At 42.5% G+C, this 23,898-nt stretch overlaps 1 protein-coding gene across 4 annotated transcripts in view; it reads right to left on the reverse strand.

The window, feature by feature from the left end:
* Positions 1–23,898, reverse strand: part of LOC124152934 (histone deacetylase 6-like) — a 341,819-nt gene that overhangs the window by 276,731 nt on the left and 41,190 nt on the right. For all 4 annotated transcript variants that reach the window (XM_048397096.1, XM_048397095.1, XM_048397097.1 and 1 more), the window contains 11 exons: positions 19,090–19,130; positions 18,133–18,232; positions 15,780–15,851; positions 15,198–15,223; positions 14,083–14,187; positions 13,292–13,360; positions 12,831–12,957; positions 10,859–10,924; positions 9,938–9,997; positions 7,999–8,088; positions 6,939–7,042 (listed from right to left, as the gene is read on the reverse strand). In XM_048397096.1, coding sequence (XP_048253053.1) covers positions 6,939–7,042; positions 7,999–8,088; positions 9,938–9,997; positions 10,859–10,924; positions 12,831–12,957; positions 13,292–13,360; positions 14,083–14,187; positions 15,198–15,223; positions 15,780–15,851; positions 18,133–18,232; positions 19,090–19,130 — 860 coding nt within the window. The remainder of the gene's footprint in view (positions 1–6,938; positions 7,043–7,998; positions 8,089–9,937; positions 9,998–10,858; positions 10,925–12,830; positions 12,958–13,291; positions 13,361–14,082; positions 14,188–15,197; positions 15,224–15,779; positions 15,852–18,132; positions 18,233–19,089; positions 19,131–23,898) is intronic.

Raw genomic sequence — 23,898 nt, forward strand, 5'->3', positions numbered from 1 at the left:
GGAGCCCTAATGGTTTATTCGCCCTGCAGTGTTTTATTGTACGATAAACAACACCCACTCGTTGTTTTTTTCTTAAATATATCAACACACATCACTAAAAGTTAACAACTCCTTGACAAGCCTCAACGTTTAAAACTTTTATCGACTCATGTTGATCAATTTCGACTCAGGCTTTTTCTATATAACAAACAGTTACTTCTTTCGAAGTTTTACAAAATTTAAGCTTGACATTCTGTAATACAAGTACATAAATTGAACTTGTCTTTATTTAACACAACCATGAATGATGCTCTAATGACCCAGGTGTACACGGTCCAGAAACAGGCACCTCATTAAAAACACACAAAAGCAATACCGGTATCTAAATTCTGATAATTGACCAACATTCAAACGCAACGCAAACTGCAGTGTTTTATCACCTGTGTCAAAAAGCTATCAGCCTTTCTCAGAACATGGAAAACCCATAATGACAACTTGTTTCGCCAGCTCCCTAAATGTGCCTGTAAACATAAGAAGTTCCCTTATCAGCGAGCAGACAGGGTCCGTCATGGAGCAGAACATCGTTAAACATAATCAACTCCTCCCATTGAAAACATATCTCGATAAGAGAAACATTTAAGTGAGAAATAGTTTATATTTTTATGAGCTTTTTTAGTCAGTGACACAAGTGGTATTTATAACAGGAGCTGCCAAAGGAGGAAATAAAAACAATTATGTTGCTGCACAGCATTTTGAACACACTGTACACGCATATCATTCCTCATTTCGAGGAACTAGGTGATCACTCGTTCTAACTGGGCTTCACACACAGTGCTGAATATAACTTGTATCTCAAATATATCAAAATATCCTTGTTATAGTGCACACAATCAGACCTGTGTCTTTGGCATGACAAAATCATAATGGAGTGAGTGAGTGAGTGAGTGAGTGAGTGAGTGAGTGAGTGAGTGAGTGAGTGAGTGAGTGAGTGAGTGAGTGAGTGAGTGAGTGAGTGAGTTGGGTTTAACTTTGCTTTTAACAGTATTCCAGTTTCCGGAGTGTCAGCTCAATGTGGAAGGAAAGCCCAAAGTGATGCAGGATTCATCCCCAAACACAGGCCATACCCTTTCCAGCTGATGGGCAGTCTTTGCCTTCTTTGGTCACTCACTCATCCTTTGGTCACTCACTCATCCTTCGGTCACTCACTCATCCTTTGGTCACTCACTCATCCTTTGGTCACTCACTCATCCTTCGGTCACTCACTTATCCTTTGGTCACTCACTCATCCTTTGGTCACTCACTCATCCTTCGGTCACTCACTCATCTTTTGGTCACTCACTCATCCTTTGGTCACTCACTCATCCTTTGGTCACTCACTCAACCTTCGGTCACTCACTCATCCTTTGGTCACTCATTCATGCTTTGGTCACTCACTCATCCTTTGGTCACTCACTCATCCTTTGGTCACTCACTCATCCTTTGGTCACTAACTCATCCTTCGGTCACTCACTCATCCTTTGGTCACTCACTTATCCTTTGGTCAGTCACTCATCCTTTGGTCACTCACTCATTCTTTGGTTACTCACTCATCCTTCGGTCACTCACTCATCCTTTGGTCACTCACTCATCCTTTGGTCACTCACTCATCCTTTGGTCACTCACTCTCTCATTCATCCTCTCCTCCCTCTCTCTCACTCACTCGCTCACTCACTCTGCCCTCCCTCACTCACTCCCTCCCTCATTCATCCACTCCTCCCTCTCTCTCACTCACTCGCTCACTCACTCTGCCCTCCCTCACTCACTCCAGTTCTTCAATCCCCAGACGGCACTACCACCCTCTAGTGACAGGAAGCGGGTGTCATATGCCGCAGTTGGAAGCTGCATCATCCAACTTAACCACCTCGTGTGATATTTAGCAACAGAATGCTGGGGAAAACCACAAAAGAGTGTGTATCTCTCCAGTCCCCTGTACGTCAGAAAACAGCTGGCAAAAGTCATGCATGTGTATAACAATATGATACATGCACACGTTTATAATGATATCAAATAAACACAGTCATGACACTATGCAATGGAGATGTCTATTTGAAGTATGGGGTCAAATCCTGGTTCTCCCCGATTATGTTTCCAGGTTTGTCAGCACCATATCCGTGCTCGTGGGTTTCACTAAAGTTGTAAACGTCTAAGACCTCCTCACCTCAGGCTCTTCTGCTACATTAAGCTGACACGTGTGGATATATCTGGAAACTTTTAGAGGCAGCGTTAAACCCAACTCACTCACTCTAATCCCGGTTCCCATGGGGACCACTGTCTTGTTCCAAGAAGTGACCCACCGTTATCAATTCCAGAATAGAATGCTAATGACTAGTTGATCTCATTTCAACCCCTAATCATGTTTGAAAACAGTCGTCCTGAAGCCCCCAGTTGTGGTACTGTTTGATCAAAACCTTGTGTATTGCAACTTTAATATTGCTATTATCATCTACATCGGAAATAAAATTAATAAGAAGAAAAATAATCCATATTTGATTTCATTTGATCTTGAAAGGTGAAACTATATTCTTCCTGTTGCAACTAATTGTAATTTGGGATTGGGATCAGGTAGTCATGAAATAATATACCGCTTGGAGAAAACTACTGATAGTTGGTTAACTGTAAACACATCGATACGATTATGTTTGAAAAGAGACCAATTGTTTTTTTACTTACCGTATTCGACATAATAAGCGCCTCGCTCTAATAAGCCCCAATTAGCACCCCTTCCAATTGATCAATGTACACAAGACTTATTTATTCCTGTATAATACGCACTCGTGTGTTATATGCACCCTTAATTATGGGCATTTAATTCTGGAAAAATTTATCTGTCGTACATAAGCATTTCAGGCTGTCAGCATAAACCACGAAATTTATCTTTCAACCAAAATAACATTCTAATAAGAGCCCCCTATTTGTAATTTTGAGAGCGCCCTGCACGCTTATTACGTCAAATACGGTATGTGATTTACAGATTCAGATACTGTTGATGAACCTCCACAATCAGAATCTGAACCCTCATAAACGATACAGCAACCAGAGGAATTGCAGGTACTTGCGAAAACAGAGGCAGCCCTGTTACCCCTCACTAAAGTCTAAAAATAAACACCATTTACGTCCCAAAACATCACTTCGAGACGTTGACCTTATTCAAGTCTAGGATTGTCCAAATACAAGCGCAACAGTAACTGGCAATGAAAGAGACAGGCATGTTTCACATGACCCCCAAAGATGACCTTGACCTTTGATAAACATGGCACCAACATTTCACGTGGTAAGATTTGTAAGGATACATGCAGATATAAAGTTTCATGCATGAAGAGGTACCGTAACTTTGCCCCAGGAACTTGACAAGGACATAAACATGCTTTACAAAAAAACCTGAATGCTGACCTTGACCTTTGACCAATCTCATCCTAGGGAAGGGGCATACCAAGATTAATGTTTTGTTTGTTTGATGTTCAACGCCGCATTCAGCAATATTCCAGCTATATGATGGTGGCCTATCGAGTCTGGACCAAGCAATCCAGTGATTGACATCATGAGCATCGATCCACACAATTGGGATACGATGACATGCATCAACCAAGTCAGCGAGTGTGACCACCCGATCCTGTTAGTTGCCTCTTACGACAAGCATATTCGCCTTTTATGGCAAGCATGGGTTGCTGAAGACCTATTCTTCCCCGGATTTTCACGGGCCCCAAGTTTAATGACAAATGCATCAACACCTTTTGAGAAAGTGGAACCACAAGCTGTTTTGTGAGGTTTTTCTGTCATCACAGACCTTTTGACCTTTTCATGACATTAAATAGAAAAAAAAAAATAAAAAAAATAAAAACAATAAGTTGTAGTGGCGTTAAACAACAAACAAACAAACAAACACTTTGTATTACACGAGACACTCCACAGTGCATACAATGTTAAAGTCATCCCTGGACCAGCCAATGAAGGCTGCTGTTATGTCCTCACAAGTCTAAGTCAGCAGATGACTTATGCTCCAATGTTCTGAAGATCACAACAGCACAATTGCACACTTCAGCGACTTGCCTCTCTGATTGCAAGTACACACCTAGATGGTCTCCAACTGACATCACAGGCAGTCAACTTTGGCAAAACTTGACGCTGTTCTGATCCAAAAAATTTTTGGGCGGTCGGGTAGCCTAGTGATTAAAGCGTTCGCTCATCACGCCGAAGACCCAGGTTCGATTCCCGACATGGGTACAATGTGTGAAGCCCATTTCTGGTGTCCCCTGCCGTGATATTGCTGGACTATTGCTAAAAGCGGCGTAAAACCATACTCACTCACTCACTGTTTCTTCATTCGGCTTCAGCATACCATTATAAATATTCCCTCTTATACCACTACACTTCTGGGGAAGGTACATATCAATCATGTTCAAATTTTATTTCCCAATTTGTAGGCAATTTCCCAATTTGAGGATCAAAATAGTCGTTTGGGATGCATGCATGCCCCAGCGGTCTACATAACTCGCTGTGCAGATTTGCATCCATTAATATTCCAGAATCTGCTCATAGGCTCAAAGGTTCCCCTGTCATGACTCTTGGCTTGTCAGACTACACAGGGCGGTCGGGTAGCCCAGTGGTTAAAGCATTCGCTCGTCACGCCGAAGACCCGGGTTCGATTCCCGACATGGGTACAATGTGTGAAGCCCATTTCTGGTGTCCCCCGCCGTGATATTGCTGGAATATTGCTAAAAGCGGCGTAAAACCATACTCACTCACTCACTCACTCAGACTATACATCTACTGGCCTTTGCCATCCTTACAACAAATCCTTCATCAATGAGAAATGACCAACTTTCTGAATTTGTTGTGTCTGTGTTTGTCTTGTTTGACCTGCACAAATTTACAAACCATTTTTTAAATGTTTTATGAAGAAACACTTTCTTTTATTTCTTGTTGTGTGTTTCTTAAACCATAAGGTTTGGAATGAATGTCACAGGTCTATTTGGTCACAAGGCAGAAATATGTATCATGGTGGCAAGAGTATTCTCCCTTTACAGATGTTGGTAGATGAGCAGTAAAATCCCCTCCTCTACCAGAACGTATGCAGGAACCCACATGCATTTTGACAAATACCACCCACCACGTTGGTTTGATACTACCAATACGGTTGCATGCTCTTGAGAAACTATTTGTAACTATGGTGACAAAACTCAAAATAATCAGTGAAAATTACTCTAAATATGATTAAACCTGAAAATCTAAAATCAATGCAATTTAAAAGCAATAAAATTAGACATCAACATTAAAAAATCAACCAACACATTTTCCATTAATTTTTGGAACTAAAAATGACATATACTCATGACAGCATATATTACAAGCCGCTGGGGGGCACAAGCTCCCCAAACCATGTCATTCTTACTGATGTGGTTGAAAAGCTTAGAATCTATAGTGAGTGAGTCGGGTTTAACGCCGCTTTTAACAGTATTCCAGTAATATCACGGCGTGTCAGCTTAATGTGGGAGGAAAGCCCAAAGTGATGCAGGTCTCAGACGTTTACCACTTCAGTGAAACCCACGAGCACGGGTATGGTCCTGACAAACCTAAAAACATAATCAGGGCGAACCGGGATTCGAACCCACAATCATAGGTTTCTGGCGTGCCCAAGGGACGCAACTCTGCACAGCGAATCACGGCGCCTTAGACGACTGGGCCACCGTGCCCCCTTAGATACTATAACAAGGGAAGGAGCTTGCACACATCCTGCACATAAATGACAGAAGGTTTCCAGTGTAATCCATTGAAATATATAATGATTCTCTTGTCTTTCTACATACGTGTGTATGGTCTAAGTACCTCACAGACAGAGAGAGTTTGCACACAAAACAGTTTTCCTGGGATCCAGTATATTGTTATGGGAGTCAAATCAAAGCTTATAATCAACATCAAACAGAGGACCATTGTGAATAGACGATGCCATTTAATAAGTGGTCAAATGTAACAAAAGTTCCATTTGGGATTACACTCTCTTTGTAAAGTTCAGATTCTAGTACTTTCTGGGGTTGAGTCCCATCAAGGATTTGAACCCACACTCTCAGAGTGAGGCACCTAATCACCAGCACATAAAGTCAACGATCTAACCCACTCAGCCACTGAGGCTTCCACAGAAAGAAAGTCTGACAACGGGTAGTCTAGATCACATACTTTGTGTACCCCTCTGACAAATGTAAATTGGCACGGCTCCCATGGCCGAAAGCTATGAATACACAATGCCATTTAGAAAGTGGTCAAATGTAACAAATGTTATATTTGGGATAAAACTCTCTTTGTAAAGTACTGATTCTAGTACTTTTTGGGTTGAGTCCTATTCGGAGTGATCCATCTAATCGTACTAGAATCTGTACTATACAAAAAGAGTGTAATCCCAAATATAACAGTAGTTACAGAGTACTATTGGGTGGATCATCAGTACCAACTAATAAGTAAGTAATCTTTACCGTATTTGACCGCGGATAAGCCGACCCCGTAGATAAGCCGAGGTGTTAACTTGACCATTGAAATACGGAAGAAAATGATATGACCCGCAGATAAGCCGAACCAGGAAGTGAAAGGCAAAACACACTGATAAGTCGGACTGCAAGACATGTGCCGGTACGCTCAGATATTCAAAAATATAAGATGAAAAACGTTGTAATTATATTGTACATCTACATCTGGTATTGGTACATCTGGTTGTCATAAAAGATTGACTATAAAAATATAGCTGCTCATGCCAGTGACCATCCTTCATACAAAATTCACCTTTAAATGACGTTTATGAAGAATAATGACATCTTGAGCAATATTTTTGAATAAACAAAAGTAACAGATTAAATTCCTAGGTGTCAGTCAAAAGGAACATACCGTCTTCAGTTGATATTTAAACAAGTTCACTATTAATGGTAAAAACTTACTTCTGGCAGGGCTGTGGCGCTGGCATGGTCGGACATTGGTCTCCTAGCAACACAGATGTGCATGTTGCCATGGAAGCGGCTATGGAGTACAGGTTGTATCCACCCTGGAATTAACGTTGTTATACAGTATGTATCAAACTCCATGGAAACGGTTAAATAGCTAGGCGTCATCTGAGAGCAACAGAGTGTATGGTCAGAGAGTTTGGTTTAAAGGGGTGCACTGCCTGGGCACATTGGCAGTCCAAGCTAGCTGGATTCAAGTCACACAAACATCATTATGTCAGCCTGCTTTACAGAGAGTTAATTAATTCTTCAGTGTCTCTAATTAGCAACCTGGATCTATATGGAAACAGGGCACCTGTCCTTGAAGCAGTCTCTCCTTAATGCCTATTAGAACAGTATTTCAGTTATATCCCAGCATGTCAGCATGCAGATCTTAGATGTTTACCATAAAGATGCTGACAAGCTAGGAATGACGGCGACTGGGACTGGAACTAGTGATCATCTCCCCTAGTAATAGTAGTGATTATAAGATCCTGGCAAAGCAAGGGGAAACAACTCTGCAAAATGAGTTGCACCCTCATGACCCCTGGCCTCTAAGACAATGGATGGATTGTGCACACCAGTTGTGTAAATAGTGGAGTATGGTCCAGGCACTCCAGTAATTGTACCAACGTTGGTGGGGCTGAGACCCATGAAGATCCGGGTAGAATACGTCTTCAGCAACCCAAGCTTGCCGTAAAATGTGTCTATGTTTGTTGTAAGAGGCGTCTAACAGGATTGGGAAGTCAGACTCGCTGACTTGGTTGATGCATGTCATCGTATCCTAATTGCGTAGATCGATGTTCATGATGTCAATCACTGGATTGTCTGGTCAAGACTCGATTATTTACAGACCGCCGTCATATGTCTGAAATATTGCTGAGTGCGGCGTTAAACAACAACAAACAAACAAACAGTGGGTTGATGACAGACACTGACACAGGCACCCCATCTTCTTCAGTTGGCTGAGTAGCCTGAGGTACTGGGGAGCTTATCCTCCTGACAGTCTACCACTCACCTCAAGAAGAACCACAACCCTGCCATTGGCCAGCCCACTCAGCATATGTGTCATGTGACCATACCCTGCCGGTGTGATGTCATACCCTCCCTGCAACATAGCAAACCACACAATTACACCAAGTCATGAAATTTAACGCATCCTCCAATATAATGTCTCGCTAGGGGTCAGGCTTATAACAAATATGTCTCACAGAGAAGGACAACATGGCACGAAAAAACAATATTCAAACTTAGCTAGATTCCATATTGACTTGTCAGTTTGACTCCAGCATGTGAGAAACGAGTCGTGTAGACAGACATTAAGAAATATCAATCAGGGTCCATAATGAAAACTGTAACATTGAGCAAGGTCTCGCCGGGGGGATTACAAAGGGAAACCACTCTCAGTTAGAGTATGAACTCAGATTAGCTGCCCCTGAGTTATCAATAAGGTCACTGTCATTACTATAGCCTGCAAACACCTTGACGATTAACAATATTTCTAAAGTGAAATCTTTGATGGGTTCTTCTTTTTTTCGAAATGTCTATTTCAATCACACAGTTTAACAAAATGAAATGCCAATGTTTGAATGTAATGCAGATAATTTGTTTCAAAAATATCTATGGCAAGAATAAACTCACAATGGGTATGGAACTACTTTACATTTACGACATTCTTATGATATGATATGATAGTTTCGAAAAATAGGCTACGATATTTTATGTTTTCCCTACGATAACTTTACAATAATTTTAGGGCGGAGATCATTTTGAAAATCTTTGAAAATCCAGATGCATGTTATTGTGATTTGGTACCCTCAGTGTTACTAATAGGATCACACAATCAACACTGTCATACCTCCAATAAGAATCTCGCAATTCCATTGGCTAATACGTACCAGGTGACAAAACAATACGTTTCAATGAAACATAGGACAGTTTAAAGAGTTCATAAACTTAAAAATGAATTTCAGTATAACAAAACAAATAATTATTCTTGACAAGGTCAATATGCGAAAACAAGGACCCGAGGACCCGATCCCTTTGGGGGTCTGACCCGACCACCTCGGGGGTCTGACCGGACCAACTTGGGGGTCTGACCGGACAACCTCGGGGGTCTGACCGGACCAACTTGGGGGTCTGACCGGACAACCTCGGGGGTCTGACCGGACCACCTCGGGGGTCTGACCGGACCAACTCGGGGATCTGACCGGACCACCTCGGGGGTCTGACCGGACCAACTTGGGGGTCTGACCGGACAACCTCGGGGGTCTGACCGGACCACCTCGGGGGTCTGACCGGACCAACTCGGGGGTCTGACCGGACCAACTCGGGGGTCTGACCGGACCACCTCGGGGGTCTGACCGGACCAACTTGGGGGTCTGACCGGACAACCTCGGGGGTCTGACCGGACCACCTCGGGGGTCTGACCGGACCAACTCGGGGGTCTGACCGGACCACCTCGGGGGTCTGACCGGACCAACTCGGGGGTCTGACCGGACAACCTCGGGGGTCTGACCGGACCACCTCGGGGGTCTGACCGGACCAACTCGGGGGTCTGACCGGACAACCTCGGGGGTCTGACCGGACCAACTCGGGGGTCTGACCGGACAACCTCGGGGGTCTGACCGGACCACCTCGGGGGTCTGACTGGACCAACTCGGGGGTCTGACCGGATAACCTCCGGGGTCTGACCGGACCACCTCGGGGGTCTGACCGGACCAACTTGGGGGTCTGACCGGACAACCTCGGGGGTCTGACCGGACCACCTCGGGGGTCTGACTGGACCAACTCGGGGGTCTGACCGGATAACCTCCGGGGTCTGACCTGACAACCTCCGGGGTCTGAACGGACCACCTCGGGGGGTCTGACGGTACCACCTCAGGGGTCAGGTCCTGGGGTCCTTGTTTTCGTCAAGAGTATCTATATATATAATATGTCAGCATGGAAGGACTTACCAAGGGGTCACCTCTGGCGGCATCAAACCCTGCAGACACCAGGACCAGGTCGGGAGCAAACTGCAAGAGAGTTGTGTAGACCCATAACTAGTTTGCGAAGAGAGACATGGAGTCACTGATCAGTACTTTATTTATTTGGTGTATTCATACTTCAGCACTAATCAAGAGATCACAGGTCTTCAGCAATCACCGGAAACATAGAAACTCTGTATCCACTCATGGGGATCAAACCCCAGTTTCCATGGTGAGCAACCACACTAACCAGTGTGCCACCTCTCAACATCCAGCAATCAAGTTTCTGGGAATTTTTTATGTTTATTCAGGTACTTAGACCTGCTCAGAAGCCAATATCAACCTCAGAAGCCAATATCACCCCCAAGTTGTTTGCAAAAATGGTAAAAATTCCAAAATAGCCATTAAATAGTTTGCAATTCCTGTTAATACAGTTATAAGTAATGTTAAGACTTGTATTTCGCTAACAACAGTGCCAATATAAGAGAAAAGGCTTTAGCCTTTTGTTTTACATTGCTGCATTGAATGCAATATTAAAATATGTCTAAACGTAAGAAAAGATGAACTTTAAAAAAATGACAAAAAAACATTTTTCCTCAATTTACCTGCTAAGTTTGAATACCAGAAACATCCCTGTTATTTGTCTCAGTTGTTAAAGAGTTGCCAGGGTTACCATGTTTCATATCATTTCTTTCATTTTGCAGCAACTTTTACTGTTTAAGTTTCCCCACTACTCTGCTTCTCACCTGTAGGGGGCGGACGGGTAGCCTAGTGGTTAAAGCGTTCGCTCGTCACGCCAAACACCCGGATTCAATTCCCGACATGGGTACAATGTATGAAGCCCATTTCCGTGATATTGCTGGAATATTGCTAAAAGCGGGGTAAAACCAAACTCACTCACTCACTCACCTCGTAGGCCACAGGCATGACGATCTGCTGAAAGGCACTGATGTACTCCGAGTCCCCCATAAAACCCTGGAAGGAAGCACATGGGATTAAAGCACCAATCCAACTTCTGGCAAATTAGAAAACGTGATAATGAATACCGTATTCGACGTAATAAGCACCCAGGGCGCTCTCAAAATTAGAAATAGGGAGCTCTTATAAGAATATTATTTCGGTGAAAAAGTTGAAAGATACATATCATGGTTTATGCTGACAGCCTGAAATGTTTATATACGACAGATATATTTTTCCAGAATTTAATTGCCCATAATTAAGGGTGCATATATGTGAATATATAAGTCTGTTGTACATTGATCAATCGGAAGGGGTCTTAATTGCAATTGTTCACTAGCCAAAATATTAACAAATATTGCTGTGGGCGCTTATTAGAGCTGGGTGCTTATTACCTCGAATATGGTAAGTCTAATTAGTTCTGTATATGTCTAAACAACTCCGGGTCGGACGCAATAATATTTATTGAACTTAACTACAGAAACTACAAACTAGTTTATTAACAGTTGGATGCTGATACAAGGCAATAAAATATCTTGGCAGCATGAAATGTCATGAATGATAAGACCGCCTCCGTGGTCTAATGGTAGAGCGTCCGCCCAGAGAGCAGAAGGTCCGGGGTTCGATACCCGCCCACGTCATACCAAAAGGCGTTAAAAGATAGTACTTGTTGTTACCCTGTCTGGCGCTCAGCATTAAGGGGCTAAAACAAGGACTGGTCGGCTCGGAGTCAGTATACTGTGTCTGAGTGGGGTATTCATGTTAAACTGCGACATGGTATCTCAGTGGGCTAGCACTATAAATCGGCATCAGTCCGGACTAGTACAAGCACTCACACACACACGTGCATGCACATTGTGCAAGTGCAATAATCTTGAACACGACGTTAAACCCCATTTCACCTCACCTCATATGATACATGAGAAACTCCCAACATAAGACATGTACATTGTTTACCAAGGCAACGAAAAAATAAGGCAAGGCAGTTCAAGGCCTAGTCAAACTTTTCAGAGAATAAAATATCAGCTATTGATAATACTTGAATAATACTCATTCAGCTAACATTTGTGTGTTTGTTTGTTTGTTGTTTAACGCCGCACTCAGCAATATTCCAGCTTTAAGACAGCGGTCTGTAAATAATTGAGTCTGGATCAGACAATCCAGTGATTGACATCATGAACATTGATCCACACAATTGGGATCAATGACATGTATCAACCAAGTCAGCGAGCCTGACCACCCGATCCCGTTTGTTGCCTTTTAAGACAAGCATAGTTGCCTTTTACGGCAAGTTTGGGTTGCTGAAGACCTATTCAACCCGGAATCTTCACAGGTCCATTCAACTAACATGGCCTGCATTATATTAGCATGGTGTATAAGGCTCATGAAAAACAAGGCAGACATGGCATGGGACGGGAGGCTGGGTTATGAAACCCAATTTTTTACGCAATGCAGAAAGGCCATATAGCTGCTGAAAAACTCACAAAGTCCCGGCTGCGTACGCATCCTGCCCGAACGGAAGTTTAACTTAAGTTACTACAGTAAACTACGGTTATAACGAACACACTTATAACGAACTGACGGATATAACAAACTTACTTTTTTGGTCCCCACAACTTGCTGTAGTTATGCTGTATATGTGCTTATAGCGAACTACGGTTATAACAAACTAATATTAGTGGTCCCTTTGAGTTCGTTATAACCGTAGTTTACTGTGCATAACATTTACTTATAAACCAACAGAGGGAAAATAATGTAAATAATGTACCTAGTAACCTAGCAACAACACAGTTACATGTACATGTGGACTTTGTATCATCCAGTAGATTCTACCCAAACCTCAGCTGAAGACAAAATATGTATTGCACAAAAGTATGTTTTAAGGAAACATTTTGTTCCAAACTGAATGCCCAATATGTCGTACCCCGCTCCACGACACGTTGATGTTGTAGCCAGTTCCATCACCACTGCCGACCTTTGTGTAGTTGCCGTCATCGCTTGCAGGGTAAAACCCACCGTTGTCATAGCGATGTAAGGATATGAACAGGACGCTGCAGAACAAGAAATATTGTGAATACTATCTTCAGTCTGAATGTGGTGAAAACTGGAACATGAAATGTGGAAATAAAGACACAGATCACACACATTTGTCTCCGAATTCCCAATTAGTGGGTTGTATACTCCCCAGGGAGCTGAGAATGAAAATCGAGTGCTCACTGATCCATTGACCGGGGTAATAATAGTGTAGCGCTATGAGCATCCACTTGGTGAATGGAATCTGGGGCATTATAAATGCACTTATTATTATTATTAGTGACATAAGTAAAATCTTATTGTGAGAATATACCTGTTGTTAAATAGGGGGGTGATATATATCGTAGTTACCTGGGATCGTCCTGAAATTGATGCTGCGTGCCGTTCCCGTGATGAACGTCCCAGTCAAGGATGAGGATTCTGAAATATGGCACATCAGACATGAACATATTGTCATAAAATGTCTGCCAGGAATCTAAAGTTAATCTCTTTGTGATGGCCCTTTGACATTATAGACAAGATAATAGAGAGTTACACGTGTTTCGTACAAACTGACCGTGGATATTTTTGGTTCATTGAGGTATGAATCGAAAAAAAATTATGTGCAAACTGTATGAATTCTTACAAAAAATTCACATCATATTTTTTAATCAAAGTAAGATCAAAACAAAGTTCATAGGACTTGTCAATCAAGGCAAGAGGCGAGAAGAACTGCAACAGTCAGACTGTAACGAACCGGAACAAATATGTCCGGGAGAAGGCGGCTGTTTCAAATGACATGGTCAGTTGCCGCCAGATTCGAATATTAATTCACTGAGAACGGGAAGACACAGTTTGCAAAATGTGTGTTAGAAATGAAACCCAAAACATGATATTTGTGGAACCCAAGCGAGTGGTAATAAACCTAGGCATGTTTGCTGTTTTATTCCTTCTCGTCCTTCGGTCTCAATACACGTGAGCAGAAAGGTTGTATTGGGATTTCCTGACATTCCGCAGTTATAAAAGTAGCCCGCATTGGTTGGTGTGGCTTCATTTTTTACATTCATTGGGAATTGTACTCAATAACACGTGACCCATTCAGCTAATCAGAATGCAGGAATAACAACGAAAATTGAATTATTCCACTATATCCTCATTCTTACCTCTTGACACCGAACTTGTTCTGGGCGTACTTGACGGCCACAGCCACATTGTTGAAGAAACAGAAACCCATGGCTTTGTCACACTCCGCATGGTGGCCCGGCGGTCTGTGTCAACAAACAAACCTAGTAGGGCTGGGACGGGTAACTCGTGTACTCGGGTCGGTGGTTCCTGAGTAGGACCCGGATACCCACAGGACTACCCGGACCCGTGGTTAGTCACGTGATATATTGTTTAATGGTAAAAATTATCAAGAACTTCCACGATTTCACTATAAGTGACTAATGTTCGCATTTCTTTCTGACTATGAACGCATTACTTCTGACTTTATATCTTTGAAAAGAGATAAAACTTCAGTCAACTTCAGTGTATGCATGACCAGATCTTTTTATATGAGTATCTAAATACATTTTGCCAGGGCTACGGTCAAACTATTCCCAATCTCTTGAGACCAACAGCGGGTACCCGGGTAGGGTAGGGTAATAGTGAAGTGGGTACCCGGGTAGTAAATTTGGACTCTTCCCAGCCCTAAAACCTAGAGGGACTCTTCACTCGTACATAATATCCCTTCGTTTCTTGTCCATATCTTTAACTAGGCAACAGCATCTTGGTTGCTCTTTTGCTAAGAGGTGAATCCTTTATGCTTTTCTCCTCCCCAGCACGTCAGCAGTAGAAGTGGATGTCTGACACCCCGATCAGTTGCTCCTTACGACAAGGGTGCAGGAATTTTAAGAAACCGATAAACCAAACAAATTATCTCTAAAAAAGCCATGAAATATTCACTCACTACCTCTGTGTTTAGTAATATATGTGACCCTTGAAGATCCAGGGTAGAATAGGTCTTCAGCGACCCATGCTTGCCGTAAAAGGTGACTATGTAAGAGGCGACTAACAGGAACGGGTGGTCAGGCTCGCTGACTTGGTTGATGCATTAATCACTGGATTGTCTGATCTAGACTCGAGTATTTACAGACCGCTGTCATATAACTGGAGTATTGCTGAGTGCGTCGTTAAACAACAAACCCACGAACAAAGTAATACATGTTTTGACCGTAATATCATCCTGCACAGTTTGACATTGAGACATGTTGGATGAAAACCTGCGGCTACAGCTCACCTTACAATAGCAACACCATTCTGTGCCTGAAACAGAAGGAAAGCTTGCATCACATACCACACACTTCACTAGGAATGATAAACAGATCAGTTAGATTTTATCTATGGTAGGTTTCAGGTGTTCTTTCCTGCCTATCACGTGTATTGTGCGATCGTTCGGCCATTGCGTTGTCCAGCTACATCTATGGGGAACAACTCATAAGACACTTCCCTCTAAAAAAAACATCGTCCTGTTTACAACGCCATCAAGTTGCGAGCGCATGTTCGAATTTCCAGAAATGAGTGAGTGAGTATGGTTTTACGCCGCTTTTAGCAATATTCCGGCAATATCACGGCGGGGGACACCAGAAATGGGCTTCACACATTGTACCCATGTCGAGAATCGAACCCGGGTCTTCGGCGTGGCGTGCGAACGCTTTAACCACTAGGCTACCCGACTGCCAAACCAGAAATGACATCATGATAGAACAATGTTTTATTGTGTAATAAACCACGCTTTGTTCTTCTTTGTTCTTTGCGATTTATCGCGTAGCTGTCTTAAATATATATATAGAGAGAGTGTATGTCAAACACAGAGACTTACCTTGCCAGACAGCACTGTGTCCACCACACTGAGGACACTTCCACAAGACAGCAGAGCACACCGGTATGTATCCTGAAACAGTGGACAAAACTCTCTCACTGATGGACATATGTGCTCCGTCACTAACACAGCCTGTCTTTGTTGCCGACCACAACACACACATTGAACCAGTTCTCATACATATCCCACGAACAATTACATTCCTTCTTTAGAAGTTGGAGTACTAAGTAAGGATAAGAATTTATGGACGAATAACTTCTTTATTACAATTAAGAGCGACGTTTTGGTGTTGGCTTGATAATGGTATTAGAACCTACACCGAAATGTCACTCTTAATTTTTGTTATCTTATCCTTACTTAATTACATCCTCTTGTTGGAAAACATTTGTCACATTTATCAAAAAAATAGGAATATTACCTTTACCTGATTTATGATAGGTCAGGTGATGCGTGTGTTAATGCCATGTTCAGGATGCTGGTTTTGAAGTGCTCTCCCACTAAGAAACCCATTTTATACTGCCGTTTTAACATGGATATCCCATTCAGAAACATTAAACATACTCCAAGCCAGTCAGTTCTTATTTCATCCCCTAAGTGCCATGCAGTGTTTAACATCTCTTGATATGACTTGGCCCTTGGGGGTTTGAATCACTGACCTTCTACTCTCCAGACAGACCCTATGACCTATCTAGGCAATGTGTCTTGGTGTGACAAACAAAGATTGCCTTAACCTTACAGACAGTGTCTTCATGTAACAAGGACAAAGATTGTCTGTAACACAAAGATTTCCTTACCTTGCAGACAAAGAGTCTTCATGTAACACAGACAAAGATTGCCTTAACCTTGCAGACAGTGTCTTCATGTAACACAGACAAAGATTGCCTTAACCTTGCAGACAGTGTCTTCATGTAACACAGACAAAGATTGCCTTAGCCTTACAGACAGTGTCTTCATGTAACACAGACAAAGATTGCCTTAGCCTTACAGACAGTGTCTTCATGTAACACAGACAAAGATTGTCTTAACCTTACAGACAGTGTCTTCATGTAACACAGACAAAGATTGCCTTAGCCTTACAGACAGTCTCTTCATGTAACACAGACAAAGATTGTCTTAACCTTACAGACAGTGTCTTCATGTAACACAGACAAAGATTGCCTTAGCCTTACAGACAGTGTCTTCATGTAACACAGACAAAGATTGCCTTAGCCTTACAGACAGTGTCTTCATGTAACACAGACAAAGATTGTCTTAACCTTACAGACAGTGTCTTCATGTAACACAGACAAAGATTGCCTTAGCCTTACAGACAGTGTCTTCATGTAACACAGACAAAGATTGCCTTAGCCTTACAGACAGTGTCTTCATGTAACACAGACAAAGATTGTCTTAACCTTACAGACAGTGTCTTCATGTAACACAGACAAAGATTGCCTTAACCTTACAGACAGTGTCTTCATGTAACACAGACAAAGATTGCCTTAGCCTTACAGACAGTGTCTTCATGTAACACAGACAAAGATTGCCTTAGCCTTACAGACAGTGTCTTCATGTAACACAGACAGAGATTGTCTTAGCCTTACAGACAGTGTCTTCATGTAACACAAAGATTGCCTTAACCTTACAGACAGTGTCTTCATGTAACGCAGACAAAGATTGCCTTAGCCTTACAGACAGTGTCTTCATGTAACACAGACAAAGATTGCCTTAGCCTTACAGACAGTGTCTTCATGTAACACAGACAGAGATTGTCTTAGCCTTACAGACAGTGTCTTCATGTAACACAAAGATTGCCTTAACCTTACAGACAGTGTCTTCATGTAACACAGACAAAGATTGCCTTAGCCTTACAGACAGTGTCTTCATGTAACACAGACAAAGATTGCCTTAGCCTTACAGACAGTGTCTTCATGTAACACAGACAAAGATTGCCTTAGCCTTACAGACAGTGTCTTCATGTAACACAGACAAAGATTGCCTTAACCTTACAGACAGTGTCTTCATGTAACACAGACAAAGATTGCCTTAGCCTTACAGACAGTGTCTTCATGTAACGCAGACAAAGATTGCCTTAGCCTTACAGACAGTGTCTTCATGTAACACAGACAAAGATTGCCTTAGCCTTACAGACAGTGTCTTCATGTAACACAGACAAAGATTGCCTTAACCTTGCAGACAGTGTCTTCATGTAACACAGACAGAGATTGTCTTAACCTTAAAGACAGTGTCTTCATGTAACACAGACAAAGATTGTCCTTACCTTGCAGACAGTGTCTTCATGTAACACAGACAAAGATTGTCCTTACCTTGCAGACAAAGTGTCTTCATGTAACCATACAAAGATTGTCCTTACCTTGCAGACAAAGATGGAGTTCATCCTCCACTCCATGACATTGTCCAGTTCCTGCTGGGTCTTGTCCGTCGTGTCCTTTATCTTGGAGATGTACGCCTCACTGAAGAGAGAACATTAATAGTATGTGTGTTGCAATAACCTACTTCCACTTCCATGTTGCCAGGCAACAGCATCACAGAAACATACATGGAAGGGGGTATAACTTTCTCACCTTGGTATACTCAGCCATTCTTCACATCCAAACCTAGCTGACAACCCACATCCACCTTTTGATTCTTGTCTGAGAATTTGTTAAAATAATTCAGTGTAATTCAGTGTGCAAGCACCTGTGTACTCTTTGATCTCTTTCACATCTTTCACCTTTGTACTCTGACAAAAAACATCTCACTTTTGGACTCCAACACATGACATCTCCCCTGTGTCCTTCATCTCATGACATCTCTCCCTGTGTCCTCCGACACATGACATCTCCCCTGTGTCCTTCATCTCATGACATCTCTCCCTGTGTCCTCCGACACATGACATCTCCCCTGTGTCCTTCATCTCATGACATCTCTCCCTGTGTCCTCCGACACATGACATCTCACCTGTGTACTCCGACACATGACATCTCACCTGTGTACCCCGACACATGACATCTCTCCCTGTGTCCTCCGACACATGACATCTCTCACCTGTGTACTCTGACACATGACATCTCACCTGTGTACCCCGACACATGACATCTCTCCCTGTGTCCTTCATCTCATGACATCTCATCTGTGTACCCCGACACATGACATCTCTCCCTGTGTCCTCCGACATATGACATCTCTCACCTGTGTACTCCGACACATGACATCTCTCCCTGTGTCCTCCGACACATGACATCTCTCACCTGTGTACACCGACACATGACATCTCTCACCTGTGTACTCTGACACATGACATCTCTCACCTGTGTACTCCGTCACTCACCTGTGTACCGTTGCCAACTCCTCTTCTGTCGCCAGACGGGACTGTAAGCAAAGGAATAGCTTGGTTTTATTGGGAGAAATTACTTCTGATGTCAATATACGATTGAATGATGACAATGTGCTTTGAAATACGCCCAAACAGGCTTTTGGTATTCAACACAATGGAACAGGTACAATAAGGCCTTAGGTGTTTTGTGAACCTTGAATAAAGTGATTGAAACAGAAACACAATAACCTTGATAGGTGAGCTACAGAACCACAATAACCTTGATAGGTGAGCTACAGAACCACAATAACCTTGATAGATGAGCTACAGAACCACAATAACCTTGATAGGTGAGCTACAGAACCACAATAACCTTGATAGGTGAGCTACAGAACCACAATAACCTTGATAGGTGAGCTGCAGAACCACAATCATCTTGATAGGTGAGCTACAGCACCACAATAACCTTGATAGGTGAGCTACAGAACCACAATAACCTTGATAGGTGAGCTACAGCACCACAATAACCTTGATAGGTGAGCTACAGCACCACAATAACCTTGATAGGTGAGCTACAGCACCACAATAACCTTGATAGGTGAGCTACAGCACCACAATAACCTTGATAGGTGAGCTACAGACCCACAATAACCTTGATAGGTGAGCTACAGAACCACAATAACCTTGATAGGTGAGCTACAGACCCACAATAACCTTGATAGGTGAGCTACAGAACCACAATAACCTTGATAGGTGAGCTACAGCACCACAATAACCTTGATAGGTGAGCTACAGCACCACAATAACCTTGATAGGTGAGCTACAGACCCACAATAACCTTGATAGGTGAGCTACAGACCCACAATAACCTTGATAGATGAGCTACAGAACCACAATAACCTTGATAGGTGAGCTACAGCACCACAATAACCTTGATAGGTGAGCTACAGCACCACAATAACCTTGATAGGTGAGCTACAGACCCACAATAACCTTGATAGGTGAGCTACAGCACCACAATAACCTTGATAGGTGAGCTACAGAACCACAATAACCTTGATAGGTGAGCTACAGCACCACAATAACCTTGATAGGTGAGCTACAGAAACACAATAACCTTGATAGATGAGCTGCAGAACCACAATAACCTTGATAGGTGAGCTACAGCACCACAATAACCTTGATAGGTGAGCTACAGAACCACAATAACCTTGATAGGTGAGCTACAGCACCACAATAACCTTGATAGGTGAGCTACAGCACCACAATAACCTTGATAGGTGAGCTACAGAGCCACAATAACCTTGATAGGTGAGCTACAGAACCACAATAACCTTGATAGGTGAGCTACAGAACCACAATAACCTTGATAGGTGAGCTACAGAACCACAATAACCTTGATAGGTGAGCTACAGCACCACAATAACCTTGATAGGTGAGCTACAGCACCACAATAACCTTGATAGGTGAGCTACAGAGCCACAATAACCTTGATAGGTGAGCTACAGAACCACAATAACCTTGATAGGTGAGCTACAGAACCACAATAACCTTGATAGGTGAGCTACAGCACCACAATAACCTTGATAGGTGAGCTACAGCACCACAATAACCTTGATAGGTGAGCTACAGAACCACAATAACCTTGATAGATGAGCTACAGAGCCACAATAACCTTGATAGATGAGCTACAGAACCACAATAACCTTGATGGGGAGCTACAGAGCCACAATAACCTTGATAGATGAGCTACAGAGCCACAATTACCTTGATAGGTGAGCTACAGAACCACAATAACCTTGATAGGTGAGCTACAGAACCACAATAACCTTGATAGGTGAGCTACAGAACCACAATAACCTTGATAGGTGAGCTACAGAACCACAATAACCTTGATAGGTGAGCTACAGCACCACAATAACCTTGATAGGTGAGCTACAGAACCACAATAACCTTGATAGGTGAGCTACAGAACCACAATAACCTTGCTAGGTGAGCTACAGAACCACAATAACCTTGATAGGTGAGCTACAGAACCACAATAACCTTGATAGGTGAGCTACAGAACCACAATAACCTTGATAGGTGAGCTACAGAACCACAATAACCTTGATAGATGAGCTACAGAGCCACAATAACCTTGATAGATGGGCTACAGAACCACAATAACCTTGATAGATGAGCTACAGAGCCACAATAACCTTGATAGATGAGCTACAGAGCCACAATAACCTTGATAGGTGAGCTACAGAACCACAATAACCTTGATAGGTGAGCTACAGAGCCACAATAACCTTGATAGGTGAGCTACAGAACCACAATAACCTTGATAGGTGAGCTACAGAACCACAATAACCTTGATAGGTGAGCTACAGAACCACAATAACCTTGATAGGTGAGCTACAGAACCACAATAACCTTGATAGATGAGCTACAGAGCCACAATAACCTTGATAGGTGAGCTACAGAACCACAATAACCTTGATAGGTGAGCTACAGAACCACAATAACCTTGATAGGTGTGCTACAGAACCACAATCATCTTGATAGGTGAGCTACAGAACCACAATAACCTTGATAGGTGAGCTACAGCACCACAATAACCTTGATAAGTGAGCTACAGAACCACAATAACCTTGATAGGTGAGCTACAGAACCACAATAACCTTGATAGGTGAGCCACAGAACCACAATAACCTTGATAGATGAGCTGCAGAACCACAATAACCTTGATAGGTGAGCTACAGAACCACAATAACCTTGCTAGGTGAGCTACAGAACCACAATAACCTTGATAGGTGAGCTACAGAACCACAATAACCTTGATAGATGAGCTGCAGAACCACAATAACCTTGATAGGTGAGCTACAGAACCACAATAACCTTGATAGGTGAGCTACAGAACCACAATAACCTTGCTAGGTGAGCTACAGAACCACAATAACCTTGCTAGGTGAGCTACAGCACCACAATAACCTTGATAGGTGAGCTACAGAACCACAATAACCTTGATAGGTGAGCTACAGCACCACAATAACCTTGATAGGTGAGCTACAGCACCACAATAACCTTGATAAGTGAGCTACAGAGCCACAATAACCTTGATAGGTGAGCTACAGAACCACAATAACCTTGATAGGTGAGCTACAGAGCCACAATAACCTTGATAGGTGAGCTACAGCACCACAATAACCTTGATAGGTGAGCTACAGCACCACAATAACCTTGATAGATGAGCTACAGAACCACAATAACCTTGATAGGTGAGCTACAGCACCACAATAACCTTGATAGGTGAGCTACAGAACCACAATAACCTTGATAGGTGAGCTACAGAGCCACAATAACCTTGATAGGTGAGCTACAGCACCACAATAACCTTGATAGGTGAGCTACAGAACCACAATAACCTTGATAGGTGAGCTACAGAACCACAATAACCTTGATAGATGAGCTACAGAGCCACAATAACCTTGATAGGTGAGCTACAGAACCACAATCATCTTGATAGGTGAGCTACAGAACCACAATAACCTTGATAGATGAGCTACAGAGCCACAATAACCTTGATAGGTGAGCTACAGAACCACAATAACCTTGATAGGTGAGCTACAGAACCACAATAACCTTGATAGGTGAGCTACAGAACCACAATAACCTTGATAGGTGAGCTACAGAACCACAATAACCTTGTTAGGTGAGCTACAGACCCACAATAACCTTGATAGGTGAGCTACAGCACCACAATAACCTTGATAGGTGAGCTACAGCACGTGACATGTCAGTGTGATTTTCCGAATCCATAATTTACATAATCACAAAGGCTGTACCAACAACTGTCAGTGTTCCCGTTTACCGGTAATTACCAGTTTTTTACCGTAAAATTTGGCTTGGATTGGTAATTCATGTGACTGCCAGTCCCTGTGGACCAGCAATTAAAGTACCTTATAAATCTTTGTTATCGAACAAAACATCAACAATATTCATATATGTATATTTTTCGAATGAAGTCAGAATGTCTGTTACCATCAGGGTTCGCCCTTGTCTAATTTTAGTGCAAGGAAATAACATTCACTTTGCTTTGAGGTTAAATATCCATTTGTAGCGAAATATTTAAAAAAGAAGGAGAGAATCTTGCGACAGACGTTTGTGTGAATGAGGTGTAGATCTAATTAAGTTACTGCAGAGATGACATCACTGCACTAAACATGATGTTGAATGAATTAAAACCAGGAAATTTTCACACGATTTTTTATTTGTTGAAAGTAGGGACTGACAAAAATTTAGTGGTGACTGGTAAGGCTGGGACGGGTAACTCGGGTACTCGGGTCGGGTGGGTCCTGAGTAGGACCCGGGTATCAACAGGACTACCCGTACCCGTGGTTAGTCACGTGATATTTTGTTTAACGACAAAAATTATCTTAAACTCTATGGTTACTATAAGTCACTAATGTTCCCATTTCTTTCTGACAATGCACCCATTCCTTCTGTCTTTTATATACTGAACAACAAAAGTTCCTGTGACATTGAATAAGATTTAATGCAAAGTTATGTTTTTTACCAAATCTGAAACAATTTCAGTTTACAACAGATAAAAGACTCCTGTAAGTGTTCAAATGGTTTAATTTCCATACTGACTTCAGAAAATGCGTGATTTCACAAAAAACAAAAAAACACATGAACATGCCAAAATGCCAATTTACAAATCAATAGCATGTGTGTCCACCTCTGGTTGCGATGCAAGCAACACATCTTCATCTCATGGAATAGACCAGGCGTCGCACAGGGTCCTGTGGGATATCTGTCCATATCTGCTGGAGCATG

This window comes from Haliotis rufescens, unplaced genomic scaffold (assembly GCF_023055435.1).
Source record: "Haliotis rufescens isolate VD_foot unplaced genomic scaffold, xgHalRufe1.0.p SCAF_16, whole genome shotgun sequence".
In the NCBI taxonomy this organism is placed as follows: domain Eukaryota; kingdom Metazoa; phylum Mollusca; class Gastropoda; order Lepetellida; family Haliotidae; genus Haliotis; species Haliotis rufescens.